We start from the raw sequence: 27,888 nt of genomic DNA, 5'->3' as shown, positions 1-27,888 counted from the left end.
TAGTCAACTCTGCAGTGAGGCTAAGCAGGTCGAGGGTTGGGGAATGCTTCTGATCCTCGCTGCCCCAGCTACCCCCTTTACTACGACAGTCGTGTAATCGAGAGTAATAGTGTATTTCTAAAGCCGGAAGTTCGAACATCAGTCCGGCATAAGACTAACCCGGTTCAAGAGTAGATTCTCGTAAGAAATGTCTTTTGGGGAGCGGAACGTGATCTGTGTCAATCGTGGTCTCGTAAACTAGATAACGTGGCTGTTGATAATGGTTTCAAGAAGGTCACGCTAGTGCAAGTTGACCAGCATGGAAAGGGGCCAAGAGAAGGAAATCCGGTGCATTTGCACAAAGCTTCACGATGTTGAAGCGATTTGTTGTTGTGTACCTCGTACTGACTTCGTGTAAATCTTTTCAGATCAGAGACGTTCGAATTTCCTCAAAGTGCTAGATATCTGGAACTTTGCTACGTATATTTGCATTTGCGGGTTCCGCGATGCGACGGCTGAGTTTGAACCTGTGCGTGGTCAAGCTGGTCCCATCACAGCGCACCCCAGCACTCAACGAGATTGGGTCGTGGGCCCTGGCTCTCCAAGGATTCACCAACAACTCTCCTAAGCCAGTGGTGAGGAACCCTGTACCCAGTACCCAGTACAAATCAGCATGACCTTGTACCTCGTAGGCTGAGGCCATTTTCCCAAAGCTTATCGCCTACCCTCTCCAGCCACCTCATCTCGCTACTGCACTTCCCTCTGCTTTCGATGTGACTTCCGTAACGCTTCCCTGTCCTCTGCCTTGCTCTGTTGGGCTGTGCTAAGGCTCCGTCGATGCTCAATCGACGCTTCGCCATGTTCCAGATTAAAGCAGCCTCGCTCCTTTTTCTGAATGAAAATACTTATGAGCGAAGGTTCGGGACATACGCAATACATAATTTTTATTTCGAACGCATGGAGCATAACGTATTTCCTACCCTTGCCGGCCACCTGCAGTAGCCAAATACATCGAACGCAACAAGCATTTCCTTCCGCACTGCCTTTAAAAGACTCATCTTACCCTTCAAAACTAATCTTCTTCCTTTGGCCTGAGACTCGCATCTTGTCACGAAAGGGGTTCGATAGCGGCGCTTTTCGGCACCGTTGACGACAGGCCGCGGACAGGACTGACGACAGCGTGGACGGCCCCAAAAGTTAACCCTTATGGCTAACTACGGTGGCCCCTAACAACAGTCGCCCAAGGTGCCATTTGCGGGCCTATCTGGACCTCGATATTGATAACGTCGCCGCCGACTATTGACAGGATCAGTCTGCCTTGCCATTTTGACCCGTGGGTGGATGGGCGAGGCGTATTCCGTAGTATATCGCTGACGGCTAACGCCAATGGTTAGCCATGGTATCATTGATTTGACGACTCGAGGAATAGGTGGAAAACCCGTATATAATAGGAGCAAATCCTCAAGTCAGTCCATAGACAGACAGACAGACAGAGCAATTAATGCATCTCAGAATCATTCTGATCGCAACAGGGTTTAGCTAAGGCTATTGAATTGAATTGGAAACAGATAACCTAGGCCACTAGGCGCCACTGTGGATGGCATTAGACAACCCTTCGACCTATCCACTACTCCTAATTCATTCACTTTCTCTACTGAACAACCCAAAACTTCACGCTCTACCGCACTTCAGCTTGACAATCCTTTTGCGGAAGAGAGTGCAGGACAAGCATGACTCTCCAACATGTATAGCCCTGTGGACAACCCTCTGGGCAACCCTATGGTTCGAGGGGTCTCCAGAGTACTCAATCCATTCATTTTGCAGCCACCGTGAATTCGGCTGCTCTCATGATTCTAGGCGTTATTCGAGCAGCTGCCTGTCAGGTGGTAGCACCATATTGAAGGTTTCAAAGGGCCTGTGGCGCTTTGCGACGCTGTAAGGCAGCCTCGCGCAGCTGTGATTCATTGTGGCGATGCTGCGGCGCGTAAAGCATACCATCATTTGGAAACGTGGTCCCCTCAGCCTCATATATCCGTCATGGTCGTGGCTTTCAATCAAATCTCCGGTCTCATTCTTACATCCTTGTGAAGTCTCAATGGTGTCCGAAGTTACCTGGCACGAGCCTTCGCTGTCGGTAAATGAAACATTGCGCATGGAACAGAATTCAGCGCACTCGGAGGTGTCGACTGAGGAACATGACTATCAGCAAATTATGAGCTTGCTGTCCATGTCTAACCTAAGACGGCACATCATGGACTATGGATTGCTACACTTCACGGCTCGTACGGCAGTACTGAATCTCAAGCTGGAGAATGAATCGAAGACCCGTATGTTATGAAGGCATAAAATGAGCGCTTGGCAGTGTGAAAGCCGACGAATGGGAAAGCCGCGCGAGGAATGCAGCTGAGCCCACTGTTAGCGCCGCTATCTATTCTCCTCGCAGTCGGAATGTTATGCTGATAGAATGGTGTGGGAGCATTGCATATCGACGGGGCTTAGGCGTCGTGGAGAACACCGATTGGCAGAATGTCGAGACCGAAATGAAACGTATCGTCCTGGGTTAAACATGTCGCCGAGCTCCCTTCAAGAGCCACTCCCGTATTGGACCTGAGTGGTTCCTAGGGTTTCTGTACAGAGGGTTGGTACAAGCCAAAGGATATGCACACTGTGGGACTGGGAAACAACTGGATACCGGCATCGTCGACAAACGTCACGTCAACATCAGCGAGTTCGTTGTCGACCTCTATCGTATTGAATAGAGCTCATCCATGAACCTTTGGGCACTCGTCAAACCCCTCCGCACACGAACTCCAGAACTTGGAATCCCAAACCTGTGAATCCCTTGCTCATCGGAAGCACTTTGTGCTCCTGTATGTCTTCGCCTCTCTCTTGCTTTGATTTTCCGAGGCCCTTTCTTTGAAGCCAGCATGGTCTCAGGCGTATCCTGATGTGTCTAGGGTAAGGTGCATGCGTCAATGACAACAATTTTAGCCCTGCAGCACGACCGTTCAACTGCCTTACCCCTACACGTCCCTGTCCCACTACCTGGGCCCCGAGCAAGACGAACTCAAAGTCGATATTTTTCGAATCAAATCTGGCAAGAGCAAATACGGCTACAGGAAGATCCGGTTTTGTGGGGAACAGGCGAGGAAAGAGAAACTAATAGTTTACTCCTGTGTCAATAAATGAGGCATGGATCAGTCCAACAGGGCACAAGCTGTCCGCAACAATCAAGTCAATTCCGCTGATTCCATAAATTTCTCCATAAGAATTCAACACGCAATTCTCTCCCCCATAGTAATACTCGGCAGAGATGTGACATTCCCCCCGGGGACCAAACACTAGCAACCCAGAGCAGGCTTACCTGTAGTCAATAACAGGCATTCTCGCAGAAATTCCCACGGGCAGCTAAGCTCCATTGCCCTGTGCAGCCTCTCACTCGTTCTCTTCCACCATTATCATCGCTGACTAGTCAGGGATAGTATGAAGTTGGGAGTGGACATCTGGCCAGCGAAAACTACCTCAATAGGAGGGGATCGGGGGTAGTTCCAGGGTGGGCGACTCGTGTCCATCAGGCTGGAATATCCCAACCAAGTCATTCTCACTGCAAGGCAAGAATCCGAGGGACACGAAGATGGCTAACATGGAGATGTGCCCGATAATGGATGATTGATGATGGATCGTGGATGATGACCTCGAGTTTGGTTGAGAGATGAGCCTCTTGTGCCTCCCTCTTCTTGGCACTTCTAAGAACTGCCGCTTCAAGGTCTCAAACCTCCTCGCCTCCTGAGCGATTGAACCCCTTTTGATATCTACCTTTCTCAACTGCTCTCAATAAAATCAAGGTCTAGGCCAGCTGTCATCATTCATGTCATGACTCAATATTTCACCCATTCTTCAAGCGAGGAACATAATCCGATCAGGTATTGTGTTGTCGTATTCGCTTCAGCGCCTCAAGGGCTTCCTCTACTTGCTCTGAAGCCGAATCAGCGTCAGCCTTCTCGGGGTCGAGGCGAAACAAACTTACGGGTCATGCCGTTCAGAGCCTCGAACGCGATTGCATAATTTTGCAGCGCCCTCAGAACTCGGCCCACCCCGGCATACAAATCCTCAAGGCCCTTGTCGGCGGCGGAACTCCTTTGGTTGACGCACCGCATTTCTAGGCTTTTATAGCACAGGGTGAGCAACGTATAACAGCTTTGCATGGCGCAGCAGGCAAATGACGGCATCGTTCGTGGAGTCGGAGTGGAGGAGGCAGTTGACAGCATGGGTGAAGAAAGCATAGGGAGTGGCAACTGCATTGGATTGGGGTAAGGAAATGATTCAAACGCCCGACCGATGGCAAGGGCGGCTTTGAGACAAGTCTTTGCAGCTGGCAGGTCAGTAATCGATATTCCCTTGGTCAGCGCGTCAGCGTGGTCGCTAGATGCGTCTAAAGAGCCCCCGTTAGGCGACTGCGACCAAGGCCCAGGAAAGCTGCCGGACTGAAAGCCTTTGGGCGAAGTGTTGGAGAATGCAGATGGTAACATGGCATGACAGGAACATCCAAGCGGGCGCGGAGAAGATGTATCGGCTTGATCTAGATCGCAGTGACGACGAGTAAATATTGGGACGTCTTGAAAAGCGCGATATCGGTGGAGTTTGATCCTCGCACTGTTCAGCTTGATCAGCGCCTGCAACCGCAGCGAGTTGGCGAGAGTGTGTTCTTCCGCATCTGTGGGCGATAGGGCTGACGGTTCGGTCGGGGAGGACGCATATCTAAAATGGACTGAATCCATTCCACTCTCAAGTATGGCTTTTCTTTGATCCAGCGTACTGTCCCCCAGACCGGCTTCGAGGGCCTTCTTCAGCGCTACAGTGTACTGGGTACACCTGAGGATGCACTGCTGGGCTTCGATGAAGAACGGCCACGCGTCAGGGTCCGCTGGCACTGTTGGCAAAGGAGTCTTGAACTGATGAAAATCAATCGAGATGATTGGAGGCTGGCTCAGCAGGATTAGATAGTGGTTGCCATCGATCCTCAACGATAAGACTTACCGTGCTGCTGACAATGGAGGCCTGCAGGACGACGATATACTAGGATCCAGCTCAGCGGGCATTCTCCACTAGACATGGCTCATCGACTTACCGTCATCCACCAGGCGCGCCGACGCGCTTCTGTGTATTCGTCCAATGAAAGATCAGAGATGTCGTGCAGGCAGAGTCTGATAGCAGCATCATATGCTTGGCTGGCTCGATTTCTCATTTTCGCCAGATTCCCCCGTTGAGCATATTCATAGATACTCAGCAATAAGTGTGCCAGAACACCTTCCAGCTCCACTGGCACACATGGATGGAGCTTTTCGCGATCGACTGATGGTCGACGATGATCCAAAGCTTCAGACGGGTTTGTGATAGATTCGAGCAGCTCGGTCTCAATCTCGATGCTCTCCATGGCCATCTGGGAGAATGAGTGCGCTCGCTGCCTTCTGAGACATACGGACTCATCGCTGTCCGGGTACTCGTCTTCAGGATGGGGGATCAGAACAAGAATCGCCATCAATGCCATTACCAGAGGAGATGCTGGCTCGAAGAATTTCGATTCGCTCGCCGGGTCATCAACTTGCAATGTCGTCACCGGCGGCGGCAGGATTGGGAAGTATGGATGGATGAAGATGTAGTAGGCATTGAGAATGGCTTCGCTGTCTTGATAGCTCCGAGTGATTGGCGTGTAGGGTTTTCCCTGCGGATCGTCGTCCAAGGCATTGATTGTGTCGTCGCCTTCGGAGGGCGGCATGAAAATATTGTCAAAGATTTGATCGCAGTCATCCTCATCATCGACATCGATCAACCCAGCTCCGGGGGCGATCATAGTAGCAATGAGGTCGTTGTGGATCTCTTCAGACGACAGGATCAGTGCATCCCAATCAATATTAATGTCTGGGGCAATTTCTTGGGTCTGAAATGCTGCTTCGTCGGCCCGCCGTTGCCTTTCTACTGCCACAATGGCTTTTTTGCGCGACACCCGAGGCCCGCCACGATTGCTTTTGACGTAGCGGCATTCTTTGCCCCTGATCAGACACTAAAAACAATATCAGGCACGGTCTAAGTCAATCGCAGCACCACCCACCACATACATTGTTACATGTAGCCTTGGCATCACATCGTGTTCGAGACGCACGGCTTGATCGCAGTTATAAGAGGAATTCGCAAGTAGACGCTCGATCCAGCAGCGCTTACCAAGATGTACACGCCACCTTCACCGGCGGCATGATATTTTTCCTTCGGCGGCTTTGACTGGGCGCCCTAGGCTCGCTATCCATGAGGGTAGAAGTAGACATGAGGCCTGCAGGGGAGATTCGGGGCCCTGACTTGCCAGAGTCTCAGACGTATTGAAGAGCGTGAGGGTTTTGGAAGTGCTCTTATGCCGCTTCCCAACTTGCAAGACTCGACGTCAACTAGTGTGTTGTGAGCGGGGGAATTTGGGCGACGAGATGGACGCGCACATGAGAAGGGAGACTCCAGGTGATATATTAATCAGTAGAAAGATGCTATTGACTTGGGGCCCCCCGGACTTGGCACCCTTTGTTACCCAGTGCGTGTGTTATGTGGTGAGCAATCCTTCGTAGAGATAAGCAACTTTTCTTATCACCCAATTAGAGGGGTACGCTAGCCTAGTCGCCCAAAGGTTCTAACTACACTAGGTAAACATACCTAGATTGCTCGTGGCGGTAGGGGGTCTTCTGCAGCCATGTGCTGGTATAATATTCCACGTACCTACTTGGTAGGTATCTGGCAACTAGTCACGCCACATAACAGGTAGCGAGGCTCTGGATCGGAAGACTACGCCTTGCTCACTCACTGAAAACGACATGGTCTCCAGGCCTTCTATTGACGGTTAGCGTGAAAATATCGGGCCTCGCATAGCTTCCGACCGGATCGAAGTCCATTCTGGCCTGTATGAGATCGTCCATCCGTAGTTGCCCATAGATGATCTCTTCCCGATCCCAGACGGGTTCGGCAATAAATGTGCCCAATGGTCCGACGATACAAGAGCCGCCGTGGCTGAGAATGGCGTCGGGGGTCCAAGGAGAGCCATCTCGTTGTCGGTCATGATGTCCAGGTGAGAAGGGTGGATAGTCAGACGGAAAATCGGCCACCTTGCAGAACTGGTTGCATGAAATAACAAAACAACGTCCTTCTTTGGCGATGTGTTGCATCGATGCCACCCATGCAGGCAAGTCATCCGCGTTCGGTGCGATGTAGACCTCGATCCCTTGTTGATATAAAGACAGTCTCGCAGCAGGCATATAGTTCTCCCAGCAGATGAGTCCGCCTACACGGCCAATCTCCGTATCCACAACCTGAAGTCCATCTCCTGCTCCTCTTCCCCACACGAGTCGTTCGGCCGCCTGGGAGAAACAATCATCAGTCGCTGAATCCTCAATATCCAAGGAAGGAAAACATACTGTGGGGATGAGTTTTCGATGGGCGTACAGCAAGTCGCCAGTCCTCGAGAGGAGTATTGCTGTGCAATACAGGGTTCCTCGTTCTTTCTCGATTATCCCTAGTGACAGGAACACGTTGTAGTCTCTTGCAATCGTCCGGAGCTCCTCAAATTCGGCGGAAGGAATCGCCATTGCCGAATTATAGTATTTTGAAAACCATTGGCGGCCTCGAGGCTCTCGTGCTCCTATCGTGGCATCGAAGGCGTAACGCCACGGATATGCGCTGAGGAACCCCTCTGGAAAGACAACGAGATCAGCGCATTCCTGCGCAGCGGCCTTTGTGAAGTGTCTGACTTTTTGTAACGACGCAGGGAGATCGAATGCGACCGGAGCAGCTTGTACTGCGGCAACCTTAAAACTTGCCGATGTCGACATAATTGTTACCGAGGGCTGTGCTTTGTGCAAGCAGCAGGACTTTGGCCAGAACACGACATCCTTTTGTGCTTCAGAGATACACCTCCGCGTCATACTCTGACCAGATACCCGACATTAATTTCATATTTTGCGCCTATCACGGACACTTGGGAATTTCAATATCGCATTGGTGTACAAGTACAAGGTACTCCGTGGTGGTTTCCGGTGTCTGACCCACTTTCCGGACTCTGGCGAAACCGTTTCAAAGCAAAGCCCGAAAAGCAAACACCGAAAGATACTTGTCCTCGCCGAAGCCTTATGGGTTGCTCCACACGTTCAATAACAGGTGGACCCGATGAAGTGCCTCTCGTCTATCGATATACCACATAAACAATACCTCGTAACAATCAGGAAGAGCAGTTCGAGAAAGCATGACTTTTACGAGACACGAAATCCTACGCGTCTCTCTAGGCGCCCCCAAAAGAAAAGGCGCAATGAAGGTTGGTATGTTGAACTTTTCCAAGGGTCTTCAATGTCATTCTCTAATCCTCGGGTAGAACTCAACTCTCAACCAGAATGCAATTATTACACGAGCCTAGTGCGAAACTTGAAAACTGCTGTCATACCCACGTTTACTTTAGAATCGGGTCAACAGCTCCACCGAGTACCTATAGCCTACAACGCCTGGGGCACCTTGAGTGAGGAGGGAGACAATGTTCTCTTAATCTGCCACGCACTCACTGGAAGCAGTGATGTGGAGGATTGGTGGAAACCCTTGATCGGCCGAGGAAAGGCTGTCGATACAAGCCGATTCTTTGTCATTTGCTTCAACTCACTCGGGTCGCCGTACGGCTCCGCATCACCATTAAGTACAGACCCGGTCACTGGGAAGACCTATGGGCCAAGCTTTCCAGATACCACTTTTAGAGACGATGTGAGGATACAGAAAATGGTTCTCGACACGCTGGGAGTCAAGCGGATTGCATCGGTCATCGGTGGATCGATGGGCGGCATGATCGCGCTTGAGTGGCCTTTGTGTACACCTCCAGGTTACGTTAAGACAATCATCCCCGTATCGACCTCAGCTTATCAGACTGCATGGGGGATTTCTTGGAACACATCGCAAATACGATGTATCCAAGCCGATTCACAATTTTGCGGAGGGTACTATGCTCCTCATCCTCAAAGTCAGCCCGTACAAGGCTTGGGGGCCGCAAGAATGATTGGAATGCTCACCTACCGATCATACACTTCTTTTGAATCACGATTCGGTCGACGCAAGTCTGGATCAAAACAGCCGTCGCAGTCTTTCTCGAGACCGATGACCTCCTTACCCTCTCCACCACCAACTGAGGCAGGAGACGACATCCCCGACACAGCAGCCTCGAAAAGAGAGGCGCACAATTTCGGCCCGACTACAATATATTCAGCCCAAAGCTATATGCAGTACCAAGCGGACAAGTTTTTGAAGCGCTTTGACGCCAATTGCTACATCCACCTTTTGCGAAAGATGGACTCTCACGATATTACAAGAGGGCGGACTACAACAATGCTATTGCCGTCTGAAGAGCATCCCAGCACTGAAAGCGTGGCCGCCGTTCTGGCGACATGTACAGCACCTGCACTTGTGGTAAGCATAGATTCAGACCTGTTGTTTCCGTCTGAACAGCAGACACTCCTGGCAAATTCTCTACCTCAAGCAAAACTTATGAAGCTTGACTCTTCCGATGGACATGACGGCTTTCTGCTAGAAATGTCAGCTATGGAAGAACCGATCAGTACATTTCTTAGGGACCACAATGCCAACATCTTCGAAGCTCCTGTCTTCGGTGACGACGAAGACGATAACGAAGAAGTTGTAACGGATAGTGTCTTCGGCGAGTTGGAATCCTTTTAATGATTGTATGCTCTTGCGAGATGCTTGATAGATTATTTTTCTTCTTTTTGTTACCTAATGACCAAAAGAATGTTCCACATTGTCTCAATACTAAATAGCCCAGCCTTTGGGCTGTGATTCTTTCTTCAGATTAACTTGCACAATTGCCAAATTCGTGGCTTGCTAGCTAGGAAGGCTCGTCCGTTTCGGAATCCCATATGATGGACTCGCATTTGAAGGCCATTGGTCGATACCGATCTAGTCCGCCCGGGGTTTGAGGGTAGACTGTATCGAAATCGAAAAATTTTAGGCCGAAATCAGGTCAATCCCCGTCGGAGTGTGGTTCTGCCCTTATCTATTTGCCTGGTTGATGTTCGGGGACTGCAAGTTCCAGACTTGTCGTCCTGAGGCCCCCATCAGTGTCATCCATCCGGCACGGCCCCTGGGCCCCATGAAAGAGCATTATCTGTATAATATTGTCCGGTCATAGTCCTTTTGGATGTGACCTTTGTATTATCTTCACCCATTGCGGCGCTATACCTTGCAAACAAAACAGGCTAAGGGGGAACAAAATGATTGCACGAACAGAGGAATATCGACCATGGCTTGTTCAGAAATATGGCGGCACCAGTGTTGGCAAGCTGCTGGACACGATTACAGCATCTATTATTCCACAATACCTGGAAGACTACAACGTCGCAGTGATTTGCTCGGCGCGTTCTAGCGCAAGCAAGTCAGCCGGTACAACAAGTCTTCTCCTAAGGGCGTTAGCTTGCGCTGTGTCAGAGGAGGCATGTACGGTTGATTTCGACGAAGTTGTCGATATTATTCAGAGTGAACATCTTTTGGTTGCAGCATCTCTACCCAATGAGGGTGCCCTGCAACCCGCGTCGAAGATCATTCAACTGTTACGACAGAACATTATCAAAGAATGTGAAGCCTTGAGAAGATTCTTACAGGCCACTCAGGTCATCGGCGAAGCATCTGACAGAGCGCAAGATAGGGTGCTTGGTGTTGGAGAGAAACTGTCCTGCCTGGTGGTTGCTGCCGCGTTGTCACTCAGAGGAGTTGAAGCAGAGATGGTGAATCTAGAAAATATTGTCCAAACTGCAGACAAGCGTTCGACTCGTGAACAGCAAGCAACCTACAAACAAAACCCTATTCTATTCCTCCAGGGACTTCGAGGCGCAGTCAAAGATGCAATCCTTCAGTGCTCTGCGACGGGGAAAATACCAGTCGTTACTGGTTTTTTTGGCTCCATGCCACATTCGCTACTGCATACCATCGGCCGTGGATATTCGGATCTGTGTGCTGCGCTGTGTGCGGTCTCATTAGATGCTGACGAGCTCCAGATATGGAAGGAGGTTGCTGGTATCTTTACAGCCGATCCTACGAAAGTATCAACAGCCAGAGTTCTGCCGATGATAACGCTGGAGGAGGCGGTCGAGTTGACATATTACGGCAGCGAGGTGATCCACCCTCTGACAATGTCACTTCTGAACAAAGAAGACATCAACCTGCGCTTGAAGAATGTGAAGGATCCTGCCGGCGCCGGCACCGTCGTCTACTCGACAACGCCTAGCCCGAGTCCAGTGCAGGCACCCAATTCTACGGAGATGGAGATCAGTCGTTCATTATTCATGACTTCAAACGGATACTACGGCAAGGAGCAGGCTAAACGAGTTCCTACCGCCATTACAGCAAAAGATTTAATCACTCTCGTCAATATCACTTCGAACGGCAAGCTGCCTCCCCAAGCATTCCTTGGTCAGATTATCGGCATCCTTGGACAGCATCAGCTTTCCGTCGACTTGGCAAGCAGCAGCCGTCAGTCGCTCAGTCTGGCTGTATCGGCTTATGGATTGGTGAATGTCTCTGATTCAATTGAGGAAGCCCTGTCAGAACTCGAAGAGTTCGGCTCAGCCAGCATCGTGCCGAAAATGTCAATCATCTCGGTGGTCGGTCATAAAATGAAAAACATGGTAGGGATTGCAGCTGAAATCTTCTCCGCTTTGGCAAGCGCTCGGATCAATATTCATTTGATTTCGCAAGGAGCGAGTGAGATCAATATTTCGTTCGTCGTGAGGACGCAAGACGCGCTATTGGCCATGGAGGTCATCCATTCGCAAGTCATGCGAATTCCTGGACACGCGGAGCGCGAGATTTCTCTCATAAGAGGTGAGCAATAAACATCACCATTTCCCTCCTCCAGCATACTGATCTAACATCACTAGGTCCATGGCTTTACTGAACATGATTCATATGCCTCCCTGCAGCATGCCTTCAGGAATCGGCCTGGGCGTCTCCTGCAAATACCTTTTCTAGCTTCCAGATAGAACGTAATGTCAATGAATATATATCAAGATTTGACAACCCTATGCCTCTGCCATCCATGACAGTCATCGATATTCCCAGCCAGAAGACTCTCTCCTCCTGCGCCTCAAATAGACTCAAACCCCTGAATCTAATTGGACTAGCCTTATTAGGCAAGATAGAGGACTCTTGGCACGACGCACCTTGGCACTTGCTGGTGTCACAGATAGAACTTCTCTTTCTTCTTAATCAGTCAATCAACTTATGGCCCGAGATTAGTTCAACAACGATATCTAACGATGCCTTATCAATACGAGCTTGGAAGAATCTCCGAAATGCAGTATCATCTCTGAGCAACAGGTCAGGGGTCAATGTCACCTGATGTCCTTCCCCGGACCGCGGGCTTTGCTTTTGATAAGCGCCATTCGCCACACAACTTTAGAGGGACCAATCAGCAAACAACATCTTTCGTCGGCCTTTGGAAAGAAAACTAGATGATGCAGGTATGCACTGCATCCTGGTAACCAGGGAGCAAACACTCGTTAATTAGAGATCCAAAACAAGCTGTCACGCTTGAGTGGTGAGCGCGTTCTCCTTTCCTGGGTTTGCTATCCTCCATTCGCCGGTAATTGTCGAGATAAGGAGGTGCGTTATCTTTATTCGTAGCAAAGGCCGTGATAGAGTATACGTTTCGACGACGCTGGTTGCCTGAGAGTTGTACGTTGAATATACAATATGTCAAGATAGACACCTGTCGTTACCGCAACTGAATGTCTCTATATCTTCATGCACCTCAATTAATCCACGGTTTCTGTCTCACCACAAATTCATTGCCCCTTTCTACCTACGACGACAGATACAGCAAAATATGGTTTCCGGGCACTTGGGGGAAGTGAGCAAAGCTCCAGAATACGAGACTGTCGCTCTACACGGTGGACAGCAGCCAGATCCCATTAACGGTTCAAGGGCTGTGCCCCTGTATCAAACATGCGCCTACAACTTCACCGACGCCTCGGATGGTGCAAGTAAGTTCGCATGGTCAAAGGATGGCTATGTGTATACTAGAATGGGCAATCCCACAAACTCGGTGTTCGAGACCAGGATGGCGATGCTTGAAGGCGGCGTGGGGGCCGTCGCTACCGCCAGCGGCCATGCCGCCCAATTTATGGCCATTACCTCAGTGTGCGAGCCAGGTCACAACTATATCAGCACCATGAACCTATACGGCGGCACACACAATCAATTCCGAGTTTACATGAAGAAGTTCAATATCCTTTGCAAGTTCATGGAAGGACAAGACCCGCAAGGGATCAAAAAACTTATCGACGACAAGACCAGGGCCGTGTACATTGAAACCATCGGAAATCCCCAATTCAATGTACCCGATATCAACGCTATCGCTAATGTCTGCCACGAGGCGGGTATCCCGCTGATCGTGGACAACACTTTCGGCATGGGCGGATATCTTGCGCAGCCAATCAAGCAAGGCGCAGACATCGTCACGGCCTCATGCACCAAATGGATCGGCGGCCATGGGACATCGATGGGCGGGATTGTGATTGACGGAGGCCACTTTGACTGGTCCGCCTCTGGCAAGTTCCCCGGTTTCACTGAACCCTCAGAGGGTTACCACGGCATGCGGTTTTGGGAGACTTATGGCTACAAGGCTCTCGCAGCCAAGCTTCGCATGGATGCGATGAGAGACTTGGGTCCCTGTATGTCGCCCTTCAACGCCTGGCTCTTTCTCCAGGGCCTCGAATCACTTCCAGTTCGCGCCGACAGACATGTCGCCAATACGCTTGCCTTTGCGCAGTGGCTTGAGAAGCACCCCTGTGTTGCGTGGGTAAATTATCCAGGTCTGAAATCGCATCCCGACTACGAGCTCGCTCAGCGTGTTCTACCGAAGGGAGCCGGAGCGGTCCTCACCTTTGGTGTGGCGGGAAACATAGATGAAGTCGAAGCTGTCGTCAACAATCTCAAACTCTGCTCTCACCTGGCTAACGTCGGTGATGCTAAGACACTGATCATTCATCCCTGGCGAACCACCCACCAGCAGATTCCCGACCAAGAGAAGATCAAGGGAGGTGTCACCCCCGACATGATCCGTATCAGCCTCGGCTTGGAGCACATCAACGACATCATTCACGACTTCGAGCAGGCTTTCAAGGCCGCCGGTCTGAAGGGAGCCAAGGACTGGGTCCCGACGTGGAAGAAAGGAATGGAGGGCGAGGAATGGTCCAAGGGTACATTGTACGCACCGAACCCTAATGGTGTCAAGGAGGAGGTGGCCACGAGTGTATAAGACACACGGATGAATCGATTGCTCACCTGGCAAGCGGGGCCCCGAAACACCATCCGGTCACTGCTCTAGAGCTCTGTTGGCTTGTCCAGGGCGAAAAGTCTACCATCCCAGACGCTCGAGACAAGTGTGTAAATCGTGAAACGTTGTTTGAATTATCCCGGCGGCCCGGGGGGACGAATCTCATACATCGACTTGGAGTCACGGTGCCTACACATCCTAGCCACCAATCGACTAGAAAAAGACATCGACGATGACCTTTTTCCAAAATTCAAACTAAAACCTTGTATTATATTGATTTAATCCGTACGGCAAGCAACCCCATCCCGATTTATTCGAAATCTTCACCGGGCATAAATCCACCCAATATCGCCCGCCGCCTGCGGCTCTTCAATTTGTACTTCTTTGTCTTCGTGCATGCTGATGGAAACCTCGCAAGCGAGGCTCATGAATCCCGTCACCCATAAGGGAGCGGCAAGGAGGACCTGTCCTGAAGCATCGCGGTTGTTCATGATGACATCTAGAAGGTACAAAAGCGTTTGTGTTTTGAAGCGGTGGTGAAAGGTGGTATGCATGCAGCGACAGAACTCGGCGCGGTACTGGAAGCCGACACCGTTACCTGTTGTTCACTTGATTGACTTCGGCAATGTCTATCAGGTGAGAGGGATCGCTTTCGATGAGCACAGCAACACCAGCCCACCACGTTCGCGAAGGCCGAATCATCGTATTCTCGTTTCGAGGAACCTCGTACCATAATAGAATAACCTGTTGACCACTCTTACATATACGAGCAGCAGTTTGACGTAAAAAGAAAAAACGGGCAAGAATATATAGGATCATGCGTATCAGGTGATAGAATAGGCCAATCGCTTTAGATGTCGCCAGAATAGGTTCCCTACAATCCACAATAGGATTGCCGTCTCGACTTTGCAACCCCGAAGCGAGTTCAATACAAGCAAGCGAAAGCAGGCGAGGCTGAGATTTTCGCTCCTCCGCATCTGACGTCCAACCGCCCCGCAACTTCTCCAACCTTGGTGCAACGTCTCTCCTGACATCGTGTGCTTGGAGATCGAGTTTCACCAAGAGATGCCTTCTTTCCAATGGTGTAATTGCGAGATCAGGGCGAAGAACATGAGGTCTGCTAAAGAATTCTCCATCCGTGCAGCTTCCATCCTGTTCCGGGCTCCTCAACTGCCAGTGTCCCAACGTCATTAGCTACATGCAGGTGACTAAATTGTAGATATAGGAGGCATACCCAGGATGGATCAATGCAAAATTACTTTCGGTTCTATTGGCCGACTATTTGTACGTCAAATCTTGCAAACTTGCTCGTGATTCGTGTCTCCAGGCGCCGTATGGAATACTCTCTCCATCGAGGCCATCTTGTTCGGTTCAGTGAAGCGACTGGCAACACCAGATATCTCCTATTTTGCTGGGCTCTGCAAGATCAAGGACAGATCCGATTTGGAAGATCAAGAACTTACAATGCACTTCTTTGGTCGTGTTGTCCATGATCAGTGCTCTATTGACCTTCTCGTTAAGTTGTGGGAAGTTGCCAAATCGGGTCTTGGCTTGTGATAGGTCTTGGATGATAGTCGATTCAATATCATTCCCCTGCGAGCGTCTGTCTTCCCTTACTCGATGATACGCTTTCTGTCTTCCTCTTTAGAGCCCCAAGCTGACTTCCACACCACATTCAGTCCAATGTCGTTGTCCGCCACTGGTCGTACCTCGGCTGAAGTTCATGATTTGAATGCGGTAGAGGAAGATGGGAAAGCACCATTATCTCTTCACATCTGCAAGCCTTATGCTTGCGGCAACTGGAATTGACGCTGAATCCTTCTACCAGAGTTCCCAGCAGGAGCAAAGTTAGCTATGAGTAATCCACTAAGTTCTGAATTAGTGTCTGCGATCTCAAATTACAATATAATAACCGTACCAAAAAAAAAATAAGGAAGAGTTACGACGGAGACGTAAATGTTAGCGTTGCGCTCACCCTTGTGAATTCCTCGACCCCGTGTTTCTCTTGAAACTCTCTTCCAGTTGGGAGATTGACTCTGGATGGAATTGCTGTCTGTCTGAGAGCGTACTGAATGATTGCGATTGGGACATGCGAAAAAAGCTGCGAGACTGGGGGAATGGTCATCCTTGTTGTGACCGCCATACTGTCTTAGCCAGCGAGCGCTAATATCGCGGAGAACTAGCTGCCATCGTATGAAATATTTGAAAACATTTCCGATCTCAAAATAACAGAGAATTCGGCAGAGCTCCGAGACGGTCTTGTCCATAATTCGTGATCGGATCCAGTGTGCGTGATACCTTCAGCGGTGCGCCTTCGACCGCTCTCGCTCCAATCAGAACACCATCGGGCGTCATGGATGGTAATCGAGTTTCAGAGGAAGAGTCTGGCGAGAATCCTGGACCTTTGGGCGCTGGATTTGATGATGTTCTGCTACAGTCTGCGGCTTATACATGGGAATCAATTCGATGAGTCTGAAACAGGGAAGACGAAGAGCATGTACTTCAGGAGAAGATGCTGACTTTGGTTGCCTCAGGTCCACATGACATACAACAGTTACAGCCTCTCCGATCTGCTCGAGTGCTATCACCGTGGAGAGCGCCCATGAATACAGCCGAACCTCTTTCGCCTCCGACAGGGCAACAACCCGACAATATCGCATCCTGGTCCATAATCTTCTTCGGTCATGGGAGTTCAACGAGCCGCTCCCAAGGAAAGGGTCGCGGAAGCCAGCAGTGGCTGATTCGACCGCGAGGCGATGGAGTATAAAGTCCGTTGCATGGTCATCAGTGGCCGGGAACCCAATCAGTAGAAGAGAAAAGCATGATGAACCTAAAGAGGAGGTATAAAGGTGCTTGAACTGAACATGGCGGCCCAGGTGCGGCCCAGGTCAAAGAGAGCCCAGTATATGATGGCGGCGTTCTCTCCGACGACAGTTGATCTGTATGTGTACCTAGTATTGGCGGAAGTGCTCATCGAGTATTTCGTCCCGTCTGTGGCGTTGGGCTCTCATGATTCTTTGGTGCTTCATGCGGAATAGCGGGAACTTACAACAATGCTGCCCGTCTTGACGTTGACGTGGCACTCTCCTTTACGGAGTAGCATATATTTTCTGTCTGGACTCACTGCTTTTTTTTTTACGGTGTTCAGGTAACTGATCCCTGAGTCCCCTCAAGATCAACCTCATTCTCCACCATCATCGTACTTGTAGGGGAGCTCCCCGCGGGTGTGGAAATCTGTAGCCCTTGGCAAGGCTGAGATGCGCGTGGTGGTGGCAGTGCATTCTCCATCGCTTGTGGCTGTGTCCTGCGCAATTAAATTCAGCCGCCTGATAATCAAACGGACGACATTATTGACCCAGCCTCCCTTTGCCTGACTGCGTTCCTCTCATTCCTGATTCCGGGACGTACACATCAATTCGAACTAGCCAGACAACACGATCTCGCCGCTACCAGAATTACATCTTTGCAGCGACGCCTGCTCAACCGCGGAACCGAAGACATTTCTCGCCCGAGTCTTTCAGCTGCCCATCCCACGTTTGATTCTCAGCTACCCTGAGGGTAATTCTCTCGGGCGCACTACAACGGTTCCTTTCCCGTTCTTTCCATTGCACACACCGGCCAAAGAGCGGACGCTTATAGAACCCCCGGCGTCTGAGGCCGGTACAATCGCTGGCCAAGATGCTGTTGCAAGAGGTGGTCATGGACAGCGACTCGAACCCGCCGCAAGATCTACACGAACGGCATTCGGTCCCGCCCACGAAATTTTGCAGATCAGATGTCGTGTTTCCCCTAGTAACACCTCGGAAGCGTGCTCCTTCAGTGGCTTCGGTCGTGGACCTCGGCGGGGAGTCTACACAGCAGGATGGACAGATAATAGGAATGGTAGCCGTTCGCGCGACAAACTCGCCATGTCTGGAAGACGGTGACTCGTGTCGAGAAAAGGAGAATCAGCTGTCCGAGTCTCCGGGAAGCAGTCTGAAACCTCAGTTATCGCTGAATGACTTGCCGCTCGAAGTACAAGGTAAAGTCCTCGATTTCATCTTCGGGGACATGCATTCCGTCTATGCCGGTTCAACGTCGTTGCGAGGCAAGAGCGTCTCGTCACTGATGCGACATCCGCGGAGGAAGGCCGTCTCAGATTTTGCACTGGTGTCACCTACCTGGCGCGACCTGGTTCAGGAGCGGATATATCGACATATCAAGATTAAGGGCACCCGGGCCGGGCTTGAAGAATCCAAGGACTTCTTCTGTTCTCATTCCCATTTGACGAGGCTTGTTCGGCATATTGAATTTTGGGTACCTGTCTGGGGAGACAAGGCGCCCTTTCATGATCTCTCTGTCAACCCGCTCCTGCCCAGGCCGGCGGCAGAACGCAACGATGGTTATTATCAGCTCGCACATCAAGCAAACGAGCGAGATCTGATCCCCGCCACCGATCTGCTAAGCTTCAGCTTCAAGCTATGTGCCTATTCCGCCACTCTCTCAGAGATTTTTGCCCATATAAGCTGTTTCTTCCCCCACTCGCGTGTCTTTACCCTGGAAGGGGGCCACTGCAAGAAGTCCAACATGATTCGGCAATTTCCAAAAACCCTCTTCCCGGACCCAAACCGCCGTCTGGAGAAATTACCAAATATTCGCACCTTCGCCATGCGCGGTGCCTGGAATGTGATGCGCAATTATCAACACTGGAAGACAATTGAAGATGCTCTCCCGAACGTTGAGGAGTGGCATTGCGGCTACGCCAAACCTCGTGCCGAAGCGGATGCCACGATCAATGACATCCTCACATATCTCCCCTCTAGACTTCGGCATGTGAATATATCTCTCGATGGAATGTACAGCAAAGATCCCACAACACTAGGCTCCAGTTTCGTCCCCGGGTCGGGAGGCCTCCAGACGCATCTCTGTGACCACTTGGGTCGGGTCCTGCCGCAACTCGAATCCCTCTCCTTCACGGGAAAGATCTGCGAGTGTCTGTGGACGAGTGCATTCTCTGCCCTCTCATCGCAAATAGGGAAAGCAGAGGAACCCAGGCTCAAACATCTCGAAATAGTGGTAAAGTCATGTTGCCGCCAACGAGTTACCGAAACCGACCCCTACACAGGAGAAACAGTCACTCATGAACTAGGAGGAATCATCGCCGACGGCGCTGGAATCACAAATCTCGTCTTTATAAAGGCCTTTGAACGTCTCGTCCTCAACACCGTTGAAGCCCTGCCTCTTTTCCCGAATCTAGAGTACGTGAGAATCAGATTCATTGATTTGGATTCTCCTTGTACGTTGTTAAATCCGTATTGGCTGTTGGAAAGGGGCAGGGTGTACGGCATTTGGAACGAGGAGATCGTGGAGCGGTTGGGCGAGTTGATGCCTGACATCGGCTACGTCGAGTTGGGCGAGGGGATTGAGTGTGCAGGGAGCTACCACAAGCGATCGTCTTCCGGGTCGAGCTCTTCCAATCCTCCCTCGACTGGCATCGGTGGCCCGTCCCCTGCAGACGGCGGCCTCGGATCCGCAACGTCTTCGACAGGAGGTATTGGAGTCGGATCAAGTTGCAGCCTTTATCCGAAGTGGAAGCCGCGGAGTATCAAAACGAGCAGCTACAAGATCATCGCTGAGGCGAGAGGCAGTTGAACCGTATGTCTGAGCAGTTTCATGTGCCGAAACACATAACTTTCTTTGAAGCTCAAATGATCTTTCAGCCAGCGACATTGAAAGCATTGCATGGGCGTTGACGAGAATGGGTCCTTTACATGGTCATTTTCTTGTCGATCGCGAGGTCCAATTTTGTATATCTTGAACGGACGGCCGGCCAGCACGACACTGATGGATGCAGGGCATGGCATGGCATGAAAGCAAGCGAAGGAAAGGAGCCGTGCGTGTTATGTATTGATGTGACGAGGAAATTTTCAATGTCAGAAGCGACAGGGCAGGGGCCAGGCGCGCAAAAGTTTATTGATTGTGTCTGGAGCATTGATTTCGTATTTTCTGTGCCATTTCTCCCCCTACTTCTATCAATCAAGGTCTTTTCTGTCTCCGCTTCGTTGCGATGTGTTGTCATATGTTGCGTCGCGCTGCGCCCTGCTGTACCATGTCGAGTCGCGTTGCGTCCTGCCGGTGTGTCGCGATGCGATGCGATGCGGTGCGGTAATGTGCGGTGCGTTCGATGTCCGCCGCTCCATGCGCTTGGTCTGCGAGAAGGAATCGCGGTTGCGCGCAAGCAGGTGTTAGATGCTGGGCGGCGCCTGGAGGAAAGAGTCTGGTGTGTACTGCACTGAGTACAGCCAGACCCCAGTACCGGCGACCGACCGACCCGGGTCAAAAAAAAAAAAAAACCTACCTGGCACCTAGTCCGACTCCAGGAGGGCAAGGGATGCAGTGGAGGGCTCTCAGGCCGAGGGTCAAATCCCAGATTGACCGGAAAGGGAAAATTGACGAAATGTGCCGAGTAATATGTATATAAGTACGGGAAGCGTGCGGAACATGATCGTCAAGACGAAAAGTTCACGTTTGGTTTTCATCCTGGCACTTCCTGCTTGGACGATTCTTCATGTTTCTCTGACGACCGTCAAGACCAGTTAGAGTCCCTGGATATCTCAGAGCCAACGGTGATACGGTCGTCCCAGTGAACGTAGCGCAAATGCTCACATGATATTGACTCAATTACTTTTCAGCACCCGATCCCTCGGCCCCAAATGCACGTTGGCAATACTGCTCGTGTCAATACTAGAATTCCCACGTCGCTTGTCACGGACTGGCCTCGCTTTAAGCTCAGAGACGCTCGCGGTTGACCCCCCTTCAGAGGCCGTTGTCGATGAGGATGCGATTCTGTCCCCTCCTTCCACACTGGTGGCCATCTTCGAGTCCATGGACGTGTCAACAACATCACCCACCACAATCCCCAATATCCAACAGTTAATCGCAAAGAAAGCCAGACTTGCCGCGAAAAGGCCGGGTACAAAAGTGCTCTTCCCCAAAAACTCAAGTCGATAGCCTTGCTGCAGCCACACCGCTTGCCCGAGGACCCAGAGCACCAATGCCGTTACTCCCAGCGGGGGCCTCGCGAGTAGTGACGAATTGGGCAGGTGGAGCGGTAGAAAGATGAGATACCAGAGAAAGTACTGTGACGTGCAGACTTTATTGAAAGTCACGAAAGCGAGGGTTTGGGCTAGCATCGTGGTTGGAAGATCGCGCTTCGCCAGGCCGATGGGGATCAGGATTGTGGAGAGAAGGAGTTGAGGGATGAAAGCGAGGGACTCGAAGGAGATCGATGAGCGCAGATTTGCATACGTCGGGTTTGCTGCCTGCGCTGAAGAGAGGTATAAGAGGGTGTTGTACGGGGAGAAATTGTGCCGGTGATCGATTCGAGTCAGGTGATGGAAAAACGTGTGTTGGAGGAATGGGAAGCCGTAAGTATTGTACATGAGCAGGTTGAGAGCCGTAAAGGTTGATATCGAGGTCAAGAGCAGCAAAATGCGGCTCCTGTTGATGAATTGAAGGGCGACTTGCAACTTCGTTGCCGCCGACGGGTTTGAGGAAGGCGTCTCCAGCGCCCACAGCATGCTCGCTCCGTAAATGAAAGGGTATATCTTGAAATGAACACACAGTCCAAGCAGCAGTCCTGACAAAACGATTTTCTTGGTCTCAAAGGCCCAGAGAAGGGCCATGACCAGAACGCAGAGGAGACCTTCACTACTTCCGCGTGTACTGATGTTTGCGACCATCGGATTCAAAAGCCACACGGCGGCATATTTCAGAGCCCGTTGCTCTTCCAAGCGCTGCCTCTTCAAAAGCCTAAGAATGAGCCATCCCGCAATCAAATCAGACAGAGCAAACAGTGCCTTGCCGAAATGAAACCACAGTCCTCCCCAGCTGGTAGGTAGCAGAATCCATGCGAGAAGGGGAGTGTATCGGTATGTGGCACGATCGTAGGGAGACGAATGCCTGGATACGGCTCGCGCAGCGTCTGTGAAGACATAGTAGTCGATGTCTGTGTATTTCAGGGCGGAAACCGAGTCCTGATGTATGCCATAGACGAGGAGGGCGGCACGCAGGAGGAAGGCTGAGATGAAGACAAAGGTGCGGGATGAGAGGAAGGATTTATGGGGTGAAGCCATGAGGGTGGCAGCATGCCTCGAGCCGCTCCCTGAGCGCGAGGCAGGATCGGAGTCAGGTTTTGGTTTGCTGGAGTGAGTCGCAAGCTGTTTGAACGGCTGGCTGGCGCTTTAGTCAATGCGATTTTGAAGCGCACTTTGATGTCCACAAGGGAACCTGTTTAAGGCTCGGCGGGCAGCTGCATTAGTGCCTAGTCCTTGGAGGAGGAGAACTGCTTTATGTCAGGCCTGGGCTGATGGACTTGAAACACCGCACCAACACTCGACAAGAAGCAGTTATAAATATCAATATCCATGGGGAGTCTGTCGAAACGTGACTTGACGACACGAAGCCCTCAAATACCTCGTTCAGCCTTGTTGCCCTTAAAGCAGCAAGAGAAATTGGCAAATTCCATAGACACCCATCAACGACGTTGGCATTTTGTCTGTTTTCTTAACCAGGTGTGTATCCCCCTGTGCCTTCACAGCCTCGAAGATTCATCATGGCAGGAATAAAGAGAAAGCACGACGACGGGATGGCTGAGGATAAAACCTCCTCTTCTGAGACCAAGTCGCCGTTTCTCCCCGTATTTGAAGGGTTCCGGGCACAACTAGACGAGCATCACGACCGGAGAGAAAGAATCATCAAAGTGTCAAGGGATGTGACTGCTCAGAGTAAGAAGATGTGAGTTTGGCGTCACTGTGTTGAGTTGTTGTGCCTCCTTCTGACGGAGTGTCAATAGCATATTCGCGGTACAAAGGTGAGATAGCAATATTCTCGGAAAGGTAACAACAGCCAGATCAGCTCATAATCATGACCTGCAGAGTTCGTGAACTTGGCAAACCCATACACCCGTCAATTTCCAAGCAAACGACGCCCATGTACACCACGATCCGTGACCTGCTACAGAGCATTGTCCCGGACTTACAAGGCATCAACGCGTATCGCTACCGCAGCAACATTACCGGCGGCATCCAGGAGTTCATGGAAGCAGTCGTTTTCCAACATTACCTGGAGACTCAACACATCATGAAATTCGAGGAGGCACAGGCACAGCTTCCAGAAGGTATCTCACTCACTTATGATGACTTTGCGCTCGGCTTGTTCGACATGACGGGTGAACTGATGCGGTTCGCCATTACATACATGGCCACAAACGGGCAGTTGCCTGGAGGATCAAGAGGAGCGCAATCGTCTCAGAAGTCCTCGATCTTGACGGATATGCAGGATCTGCGTGCGGCGTTTGAAGGGCTAGATGCGGGTAAAGTTAGCAGCCTCTCGAGGGATTTTGAGAATAAGCTCAAGACGACGAGGCAATCCGTGGAGAAGGTCGAGAATGGGGTGTACCAGATGATTGTAAGAGGCAAGGAGAGACCCAAGGGTTGGAAACCAGATACTTCGTCGGAGGATACAGGACGGGGGAGTGGAGAAGCAGTTGAGAGCTATTGAAAAGGGGGCGTCCACTCTCGGATGGCAGAATATGTCCCTTGGTGTCTGCTCAAATGCTGGGCTATCTGAAGAGCTACTGAAGCATTTGTGACTCGATCCTCCACCGGCTGAAGTCCATGATACCCACCACTTTGTATATCAGAATCACGTACATACTGTGTACCTCAGTCCTCTGGATTTTCTTCCTTCATGGCTTGGTTGGGTCTTCGTCTGCCCCCAAGATGCCCTCCTTCATCAGCTGTTCTGGCTTGGGCCGCTGCTGAATCTTATGCTCAAGACTATCAGCTCGCATGTGCCTATCCAAGGCTTTCTGGTTGGCTTGCAGGGCGGGGGCGGCGCTTGAATCGGGGAGAATGTTTCCTATTGGCATGTAAGAACGGATTCAGCACAGCAGAATGGATTCACTCCTACGCTCGACCAATTCCTCACGCTCCGGTCGCTTCTCGAGCTGCTTCCTCAGGTTGTCCGAGTGTTGCTGGCGCTCGAGTTCATGCTGCTTCGCTTGTAGGGCCCTATACACAGGGTAAGGCACTGCGCATTGCCTTGAAATGCACTGGTCCGGGGACTCACGGGGCAGCATTGCTATTCAGGAGGATGTTGCGGTTTTTCAGATCTTGGACATCGGGGCGCTGCTGCAAGTGTTTCTCTAGAGAATTCCGGCGCTCAATGGGAGAAATGGGGCTCTCATCAACCTTGAGATCAGGCGTATTATCGTCGTTCAACGCGTTAGACATTGTGATAAATGTCGGCTTTCTCGATTGCTTTCAGATAGGGTATGGAAGGAAGGGCTGAGAAGGACAGGTGGGAGCCAGTCTGACTGACGTCGCAGCCCCTTTGTCCTCAGCGATTGGACCCTGTTCTCAGCTGTTGCAATGACAAAGGCAAAGCTGGGACTTGGGGACTTGGGGCCTTGGATGGCCTTGGATTTGCCCTGCTGATCCCGCTGACTTCCATGTGCCACTGGCCAGCTGCCCCGCGCTGGCAAGCTGCAACCAGCAGAGCCCCTCCTCAGATTCATTTGGGCGGGGATGAAGGCTATTAGGCTGCTAGGCAGTGCCCACCAGCCTCGCTGAGCACTCCAAGTTCCAGGCCCCATTACCCGCGGGCAGCCGCGGGATGAACCTAATAGGCACCGATGCCGCTAACGCACTTAGCGTGCTACCTTCTCCTCAGGCGTCGAAGTCAAATCATGTCGCGTCATAAATTGTTCCTGCGCCTCCAAGTCCTCTACTGGCACTGTATATAATAACTTTGGGGGTTGCATCTTTTGCCCTGTTAGTATCCTCCCTTTGGGACCCGTCCTTACGATGCTGTCACAATGTGGATTCTTGATACCAATGCCGACTTCTTTCAAGGAAGGCGGATGTGGCTCAGGCCTGGGCAGCGATACTTGTTTGGCCGAGTTAAGAAAGACGGCGTTATGATCGCTGTTGACCACAGAACCGTCTCCAGACAACATTTCAATATCACCGTCGAGCCTGTCAAGGATGGAGATGTCGGACAAATCCACACCCGAACGAAGATATGGATTGAGGACCACTCAAAGACTGGGACGTTTGTGAACGGCGAGCTGATCAAGAAGAAGGACCCAAAGAACGAGCAAGAACCGAACCCTTCGCGAGAACTGAATGGCCCTGAAAACTCTCTTCGACCAGGAAGCTGTCCTTATGAATTCACCGTCACCTGGCAACCCTGCGTTTTCACCTTCAATCTACTCAAAAAAGAGATCAAGTCAGGAGTTCTCAAGGCAAAGCAGGCAAGAGTACAAAATCTGGATATCAAGGCTATCAGTGATTTTTCCTCTGAACATACGACTCATGTAGTTGCCAACAAGAGAAATACTGCAAAAGGTCTGTTGGCGTTGGTCAACGCCAAATACCTTGTGACAGAGTCGTATCTCGATGCCCTGGACTACGCTGCTACTCCTATCACCCTCAGCCAAGAGGTGAATCTGTCTCCGCTAGAAAGCGATTTCGACAGTGCCTGGCCTCACCCCAAAGACCACCTCCCTCCTCCAGGAAAAGAACCCACCATCAAACCTGCCGAGTCATATCAACCGAATCCCGCACGAATCACCGTATTTGAACATTATACCTTTATCTTCGGCGAACAGAATCAGTATGATACTCTGCTACCGGTCATAACAAGCGGGCATGGGAAGGCGATACTGTTCAAAGTGGTGAACTACGAGACCACATGCGACGAACTGATCCAGTTCATCACAAATGCAGCTGGAAATAAAGGCAGTGTTCACAATGGGTCAAAAGGCGGAGTGATCTTGGTTCGGTGGCCGGGAAAAGAGGACGCTCAAGAATGGACAAATACACTTATCAATGAGGCTGCGTTGAAGATGGATCAGCGGGCAATTGATCAGTCCGAGTTTTTGGATGCTATACTGGCCAATGATGCTACAACCCTCAAACAGCCTATCCCATTTGAGAGCACAAACGAGGGGATAATCGCGCCTCCCCCGTCTGCAGCAAACTCCCTTGCCACAGTGCAGCCCAGTGAGGTTCGTATAAATGGCGACTCGTCGCCCAATGTGGCAGCAAATGGAAACTTTCAAGCTGCGTATCCAACGAGGACGATAGTCAACAGTGCAGCAGCTCCTCAGCCTTCACAAATCTCAGATCAAAATACTTCACAGGCCAACGTTGACGCCGAGAGCGCTGCAATGCCACTCTCCCTTCCTAAGGTCTCGCATTTGGCCAAGTTCAAGAATTTTGACGATGGATTTAATCCTGATGCCATCGCCGTTTATGAGGATGATGAGGTAATCGAGGACGAGGTGTTCGTCTCCGAGTCGGAAACGCGATCCAAGTCACCCCTCGTCATTAAACAAGAGCCGCCTTCAACACTGAGGAAACGACCTCGCTCTCCGGCAGAGGAACGCACTAATACATTCACAGATGAGATGGACGATCTTTTCCCTGCAGCGACAGCACTAAAGAGACGGAAGCTCGCAGAGGCAGCTGCCAACGGGCGTATGGATGAATTAGAGCACATTCAATCACGTCCGGTACCGGCGAAGAAGATCAAAAAGGAACGAGAAATCGATGTCCGCGAAGCCGCCAGAAAACAACGAGAGGAAAAAGAAGCCGCCGCACGGAGAGAGGAGGAAGCGCTTGAAGCTGGCCTGCCCGGCGTAGAGGACCAGGCACCTGCGAACCTTGTCGAAGTCGTGACTATTGACCTTCCACTGCGAGATAACCTGAATAAGGCGGGCAGCAGGGTCAATGGGGAACGAGAGTCAGATTGGGACCCCAGATGGAATGGTCGCAAGAATTTCAAGGGGTTTCGCCGCAAGGGCGGTCCAGCCAAACGAAGATCTCACGCCACTAAAGTCATTGTGCAGTTAGTGGAAGTACCGAATAAAACAGGTGGATTGGGTGATCAATACTGGTCGAGGACTGAAGAAGAAAAGGAGCGCGAGAGGGAGAAACGTCGTAGAGAAGACGCGAGAACTCAGCGGACAACGCAGAGTCAATCGCAGCCGTCGAGTGGGACCATTCGTGTTCATGTCAAGGGGAGATCGGGAACAAGGATTGTCCTGGATGGCGATGACGAAGAAATCGACGATTTGATTAATGTGGCAGAACAAGACGATGAGGATGCATCGACAGCCAGGACGATTCCCGGGGTTCCTCGTCTACGGCGCGGAGCTGTGGAAGTCGCGGAGCATGAGATCGACTCGGACACGCCGAGACGCACCCGGGCTGCCGATCGCGCTCGGCAGGCGAGCGAGAACGCTTCCAAAACAGCACCAGACGAAACGACGCAAACACAAAGGGGGAAGAGAGCCGCGAGCTCCACCGTTGAAACGAGCAAACCGAAGCGACAGAAGACTTTACCCGTGACAACTGTGCGTGATGACGATAGCGAAGACGACGATAGTGATGACATGAAGTTCCGATTTGGAGCGAGAGCGCGCAGGGCAAGAGCGAGAGGGCGAGGAGGCGGGATCGGAAGTTGACAGCGTCGGTGAAGCTGTTGCTAAAGCAGAAAAGCCTGTCCCGTCG

The 27,888-nt window shown here is 51.1% G+C and overlaps 9 protein-coding genes across 9 annotated transcripts; 6 read left to right on the top strand and 3 right to left on the bottom strand.

The window, feature by feature from the left end:
- Positions 1–3,898: 3,898 nt before the first annotated feature.
- Positions 3,899–7,841, bottom strand: A1O5_00487 (uncharacterized protein; the record flags this gene model as incomplete). The annotated part of the gene is made up of 6 exons (XM_007741106.1): positions 3,899–3,954; positions 4,007–4,961; positions 5,017–5,055; positions 5,108–6,021; positions 6,821–7,370; positions 7,428–7,841. The coding sequence occupies 6 exons, from the start codon at positions 7,839–7,841 to the stop codon at positions 3,899–3,901; spliced, it is 2,928 nt and encodes a 975-aa protein (XP_007739296.1).
- Positions 7,842–8,352: 511 nt separating this feature from the next.
- Positions 8,353–9,717, top strand: A1O5_00486 (homoserine O-acetyltransferase; the record flags this gene model as incomplete). Its single annotated transcript, XM_007741105.1, has 1 exon — positions 8,353–9,717. The coding sequence occupies one exon, from the start codon at positions 8,353–8,355 to the stop codon at positions 9,715–9,717; it is 1,365 nt and encodes a 454-aa protein (XP_007739295.1).
- A 551-nt stretch (positions 9,718–10,268) lies between these two features.
- A1O5_00485 (uncharacterized protein) lies at positions 10,269–11,885 on the top strand (the record flags this gene model as incomplete). The annotated part of the gene is made up of 1 exon (XM_007741104.1): positions 10,269–11,885. One exon carries the CDS (start codon positions 10,269–10,271, stop codon positions 11,883–11,885), a length of 1,617 nt encoding a protein of 538 aa, XP_007739294.1.
- A 992-nt stretch (positions 11,886–12,877) lies between these two features.
- A1O5_00484 (O-acetylhomoserine (thiol)-lyase) lies at positions 12,878–14,311 on the top strand (the record flags this gene model as incomplete). The annotated part of the gene is made up of 1 exon (XM_007741103.1): positions 12,878–14,311. The coding sequence occupies one exon, from the start codon at positions 12,878–12,880 to the stop codon at positions 14,309–14,311; it is 1,434 nt and encodes a 477-aa protein (XP_007739293.1).
- Positions 14,312–18,007: 3,696 nt separating this feature from the next.
- On the top strand, positions 18,008–19,960 carry A1O5_00483 (uncharacterized protein; the record flags this gene model as incomplete). Its single annotated transcript, XM_007741102.1, has 1 exon — positions 18,008–19,960. One exon carries the CDS (start codon positions 18,008–18,010, stop codon positions 19,958–19,960), a length of 1,953 nt encoding a protein of 650 aa, XP_007739292.1.
- A 1,025-nt stretch (positions 19,961–20,985) lies between these two features.
- On the bottom strand, positions 20,986–22,443 carry A1O5_00482 (phosphatidylinositol glycan, class M; the record flags this gene model as incomplete). Its single annotated transcript, XM_007741101.1, has 1 exon — positions 20,986–22,443. The coding sequence occupies one exon, from the start codon at positions 22,441–22,443 to the stop codon at positions 20,986–20,988; it is 1,458 nt and encodes a 485-aa protein (XP_007739291.1).
- A 479-nt stretch (positions 22,444–22,922) lies between these two features.
- On the top strand, positions 22,923–23,869 carry A1O5_00481 (uncharacterized protein; the record flags this gene model as incomplete). Its single annotated transcript, XM_007741100.1, has 3 exons — positions 22,923–23,104; positions 23,163–23,180; positions 23,245–23,869. The coding sequence occupies 3 exons, from the start codon at positions 22,923–22,925 to the stop codon at positions 23,867–23,869; spliced, it is 825 nt and encodes a 274-aa protein (XP_007739290.1).
- Positions 23,870–24,056: 187 nt separating this feature from the next.
- Positions 24,057–24,603, bottom strand: A1O5_00480 (uncharacterized protein; the record flags this gene model as incomplete). The annotated part of the gene is made up of 3 exons (XM_007741099.1): positions 24,057–24,229; positions 24,281–24,381; positions 24,440–24,603. 3 exons carry the CDS (start codon positions 24,601–24,603, stop codon positions 24,057–24,059), a joined length of 438 nt encoding a protein of 145 aa, XP_007739289.1.
- A 584-nt stretch (positions 24,604–25,187) lies between these two features.
- On the top strand, positions 25,188–27,842 carry A1O5_00479 (uncharacterized protein; the record flags this gene model as incomplete). The annotated part of the gene is made up of 1 exon (XM_007741098.1): positions 25,188–27,842. The coding sequence occupies one exon, from the start codon at positions 25,188–25,190 to the stop codon at positions 27,840–27,842; it is 2,655 nt and encodes an 884-aa protein (XP_007739288.1).
- Between the last annotated feature and the right edge of the window lie 46 nt (positions 27,843–27,888).

Source organism: Cladophialophora psammophila (genome assembly GCF_000585535.1).
Source record: "Cladophialophora psammophila CBS 110553 chromosome Unknown aczJe-supercont1.1, whole genome shotgun sequence".
In the NCBI taxonomy this organism is placed as follows: domain Eukaryota; kingdom Fungi; phylum Ascomycota; class Eurotiomycetes; order Chaetothyriales; family Herpotrichiellaceae; genus Cladophialophora; species Cladophialophora psammophila.
Note: the sequence above shows the minus strand (reverse complement) of the source record. Positions and strands in the feature narration are given on the sequence as shown.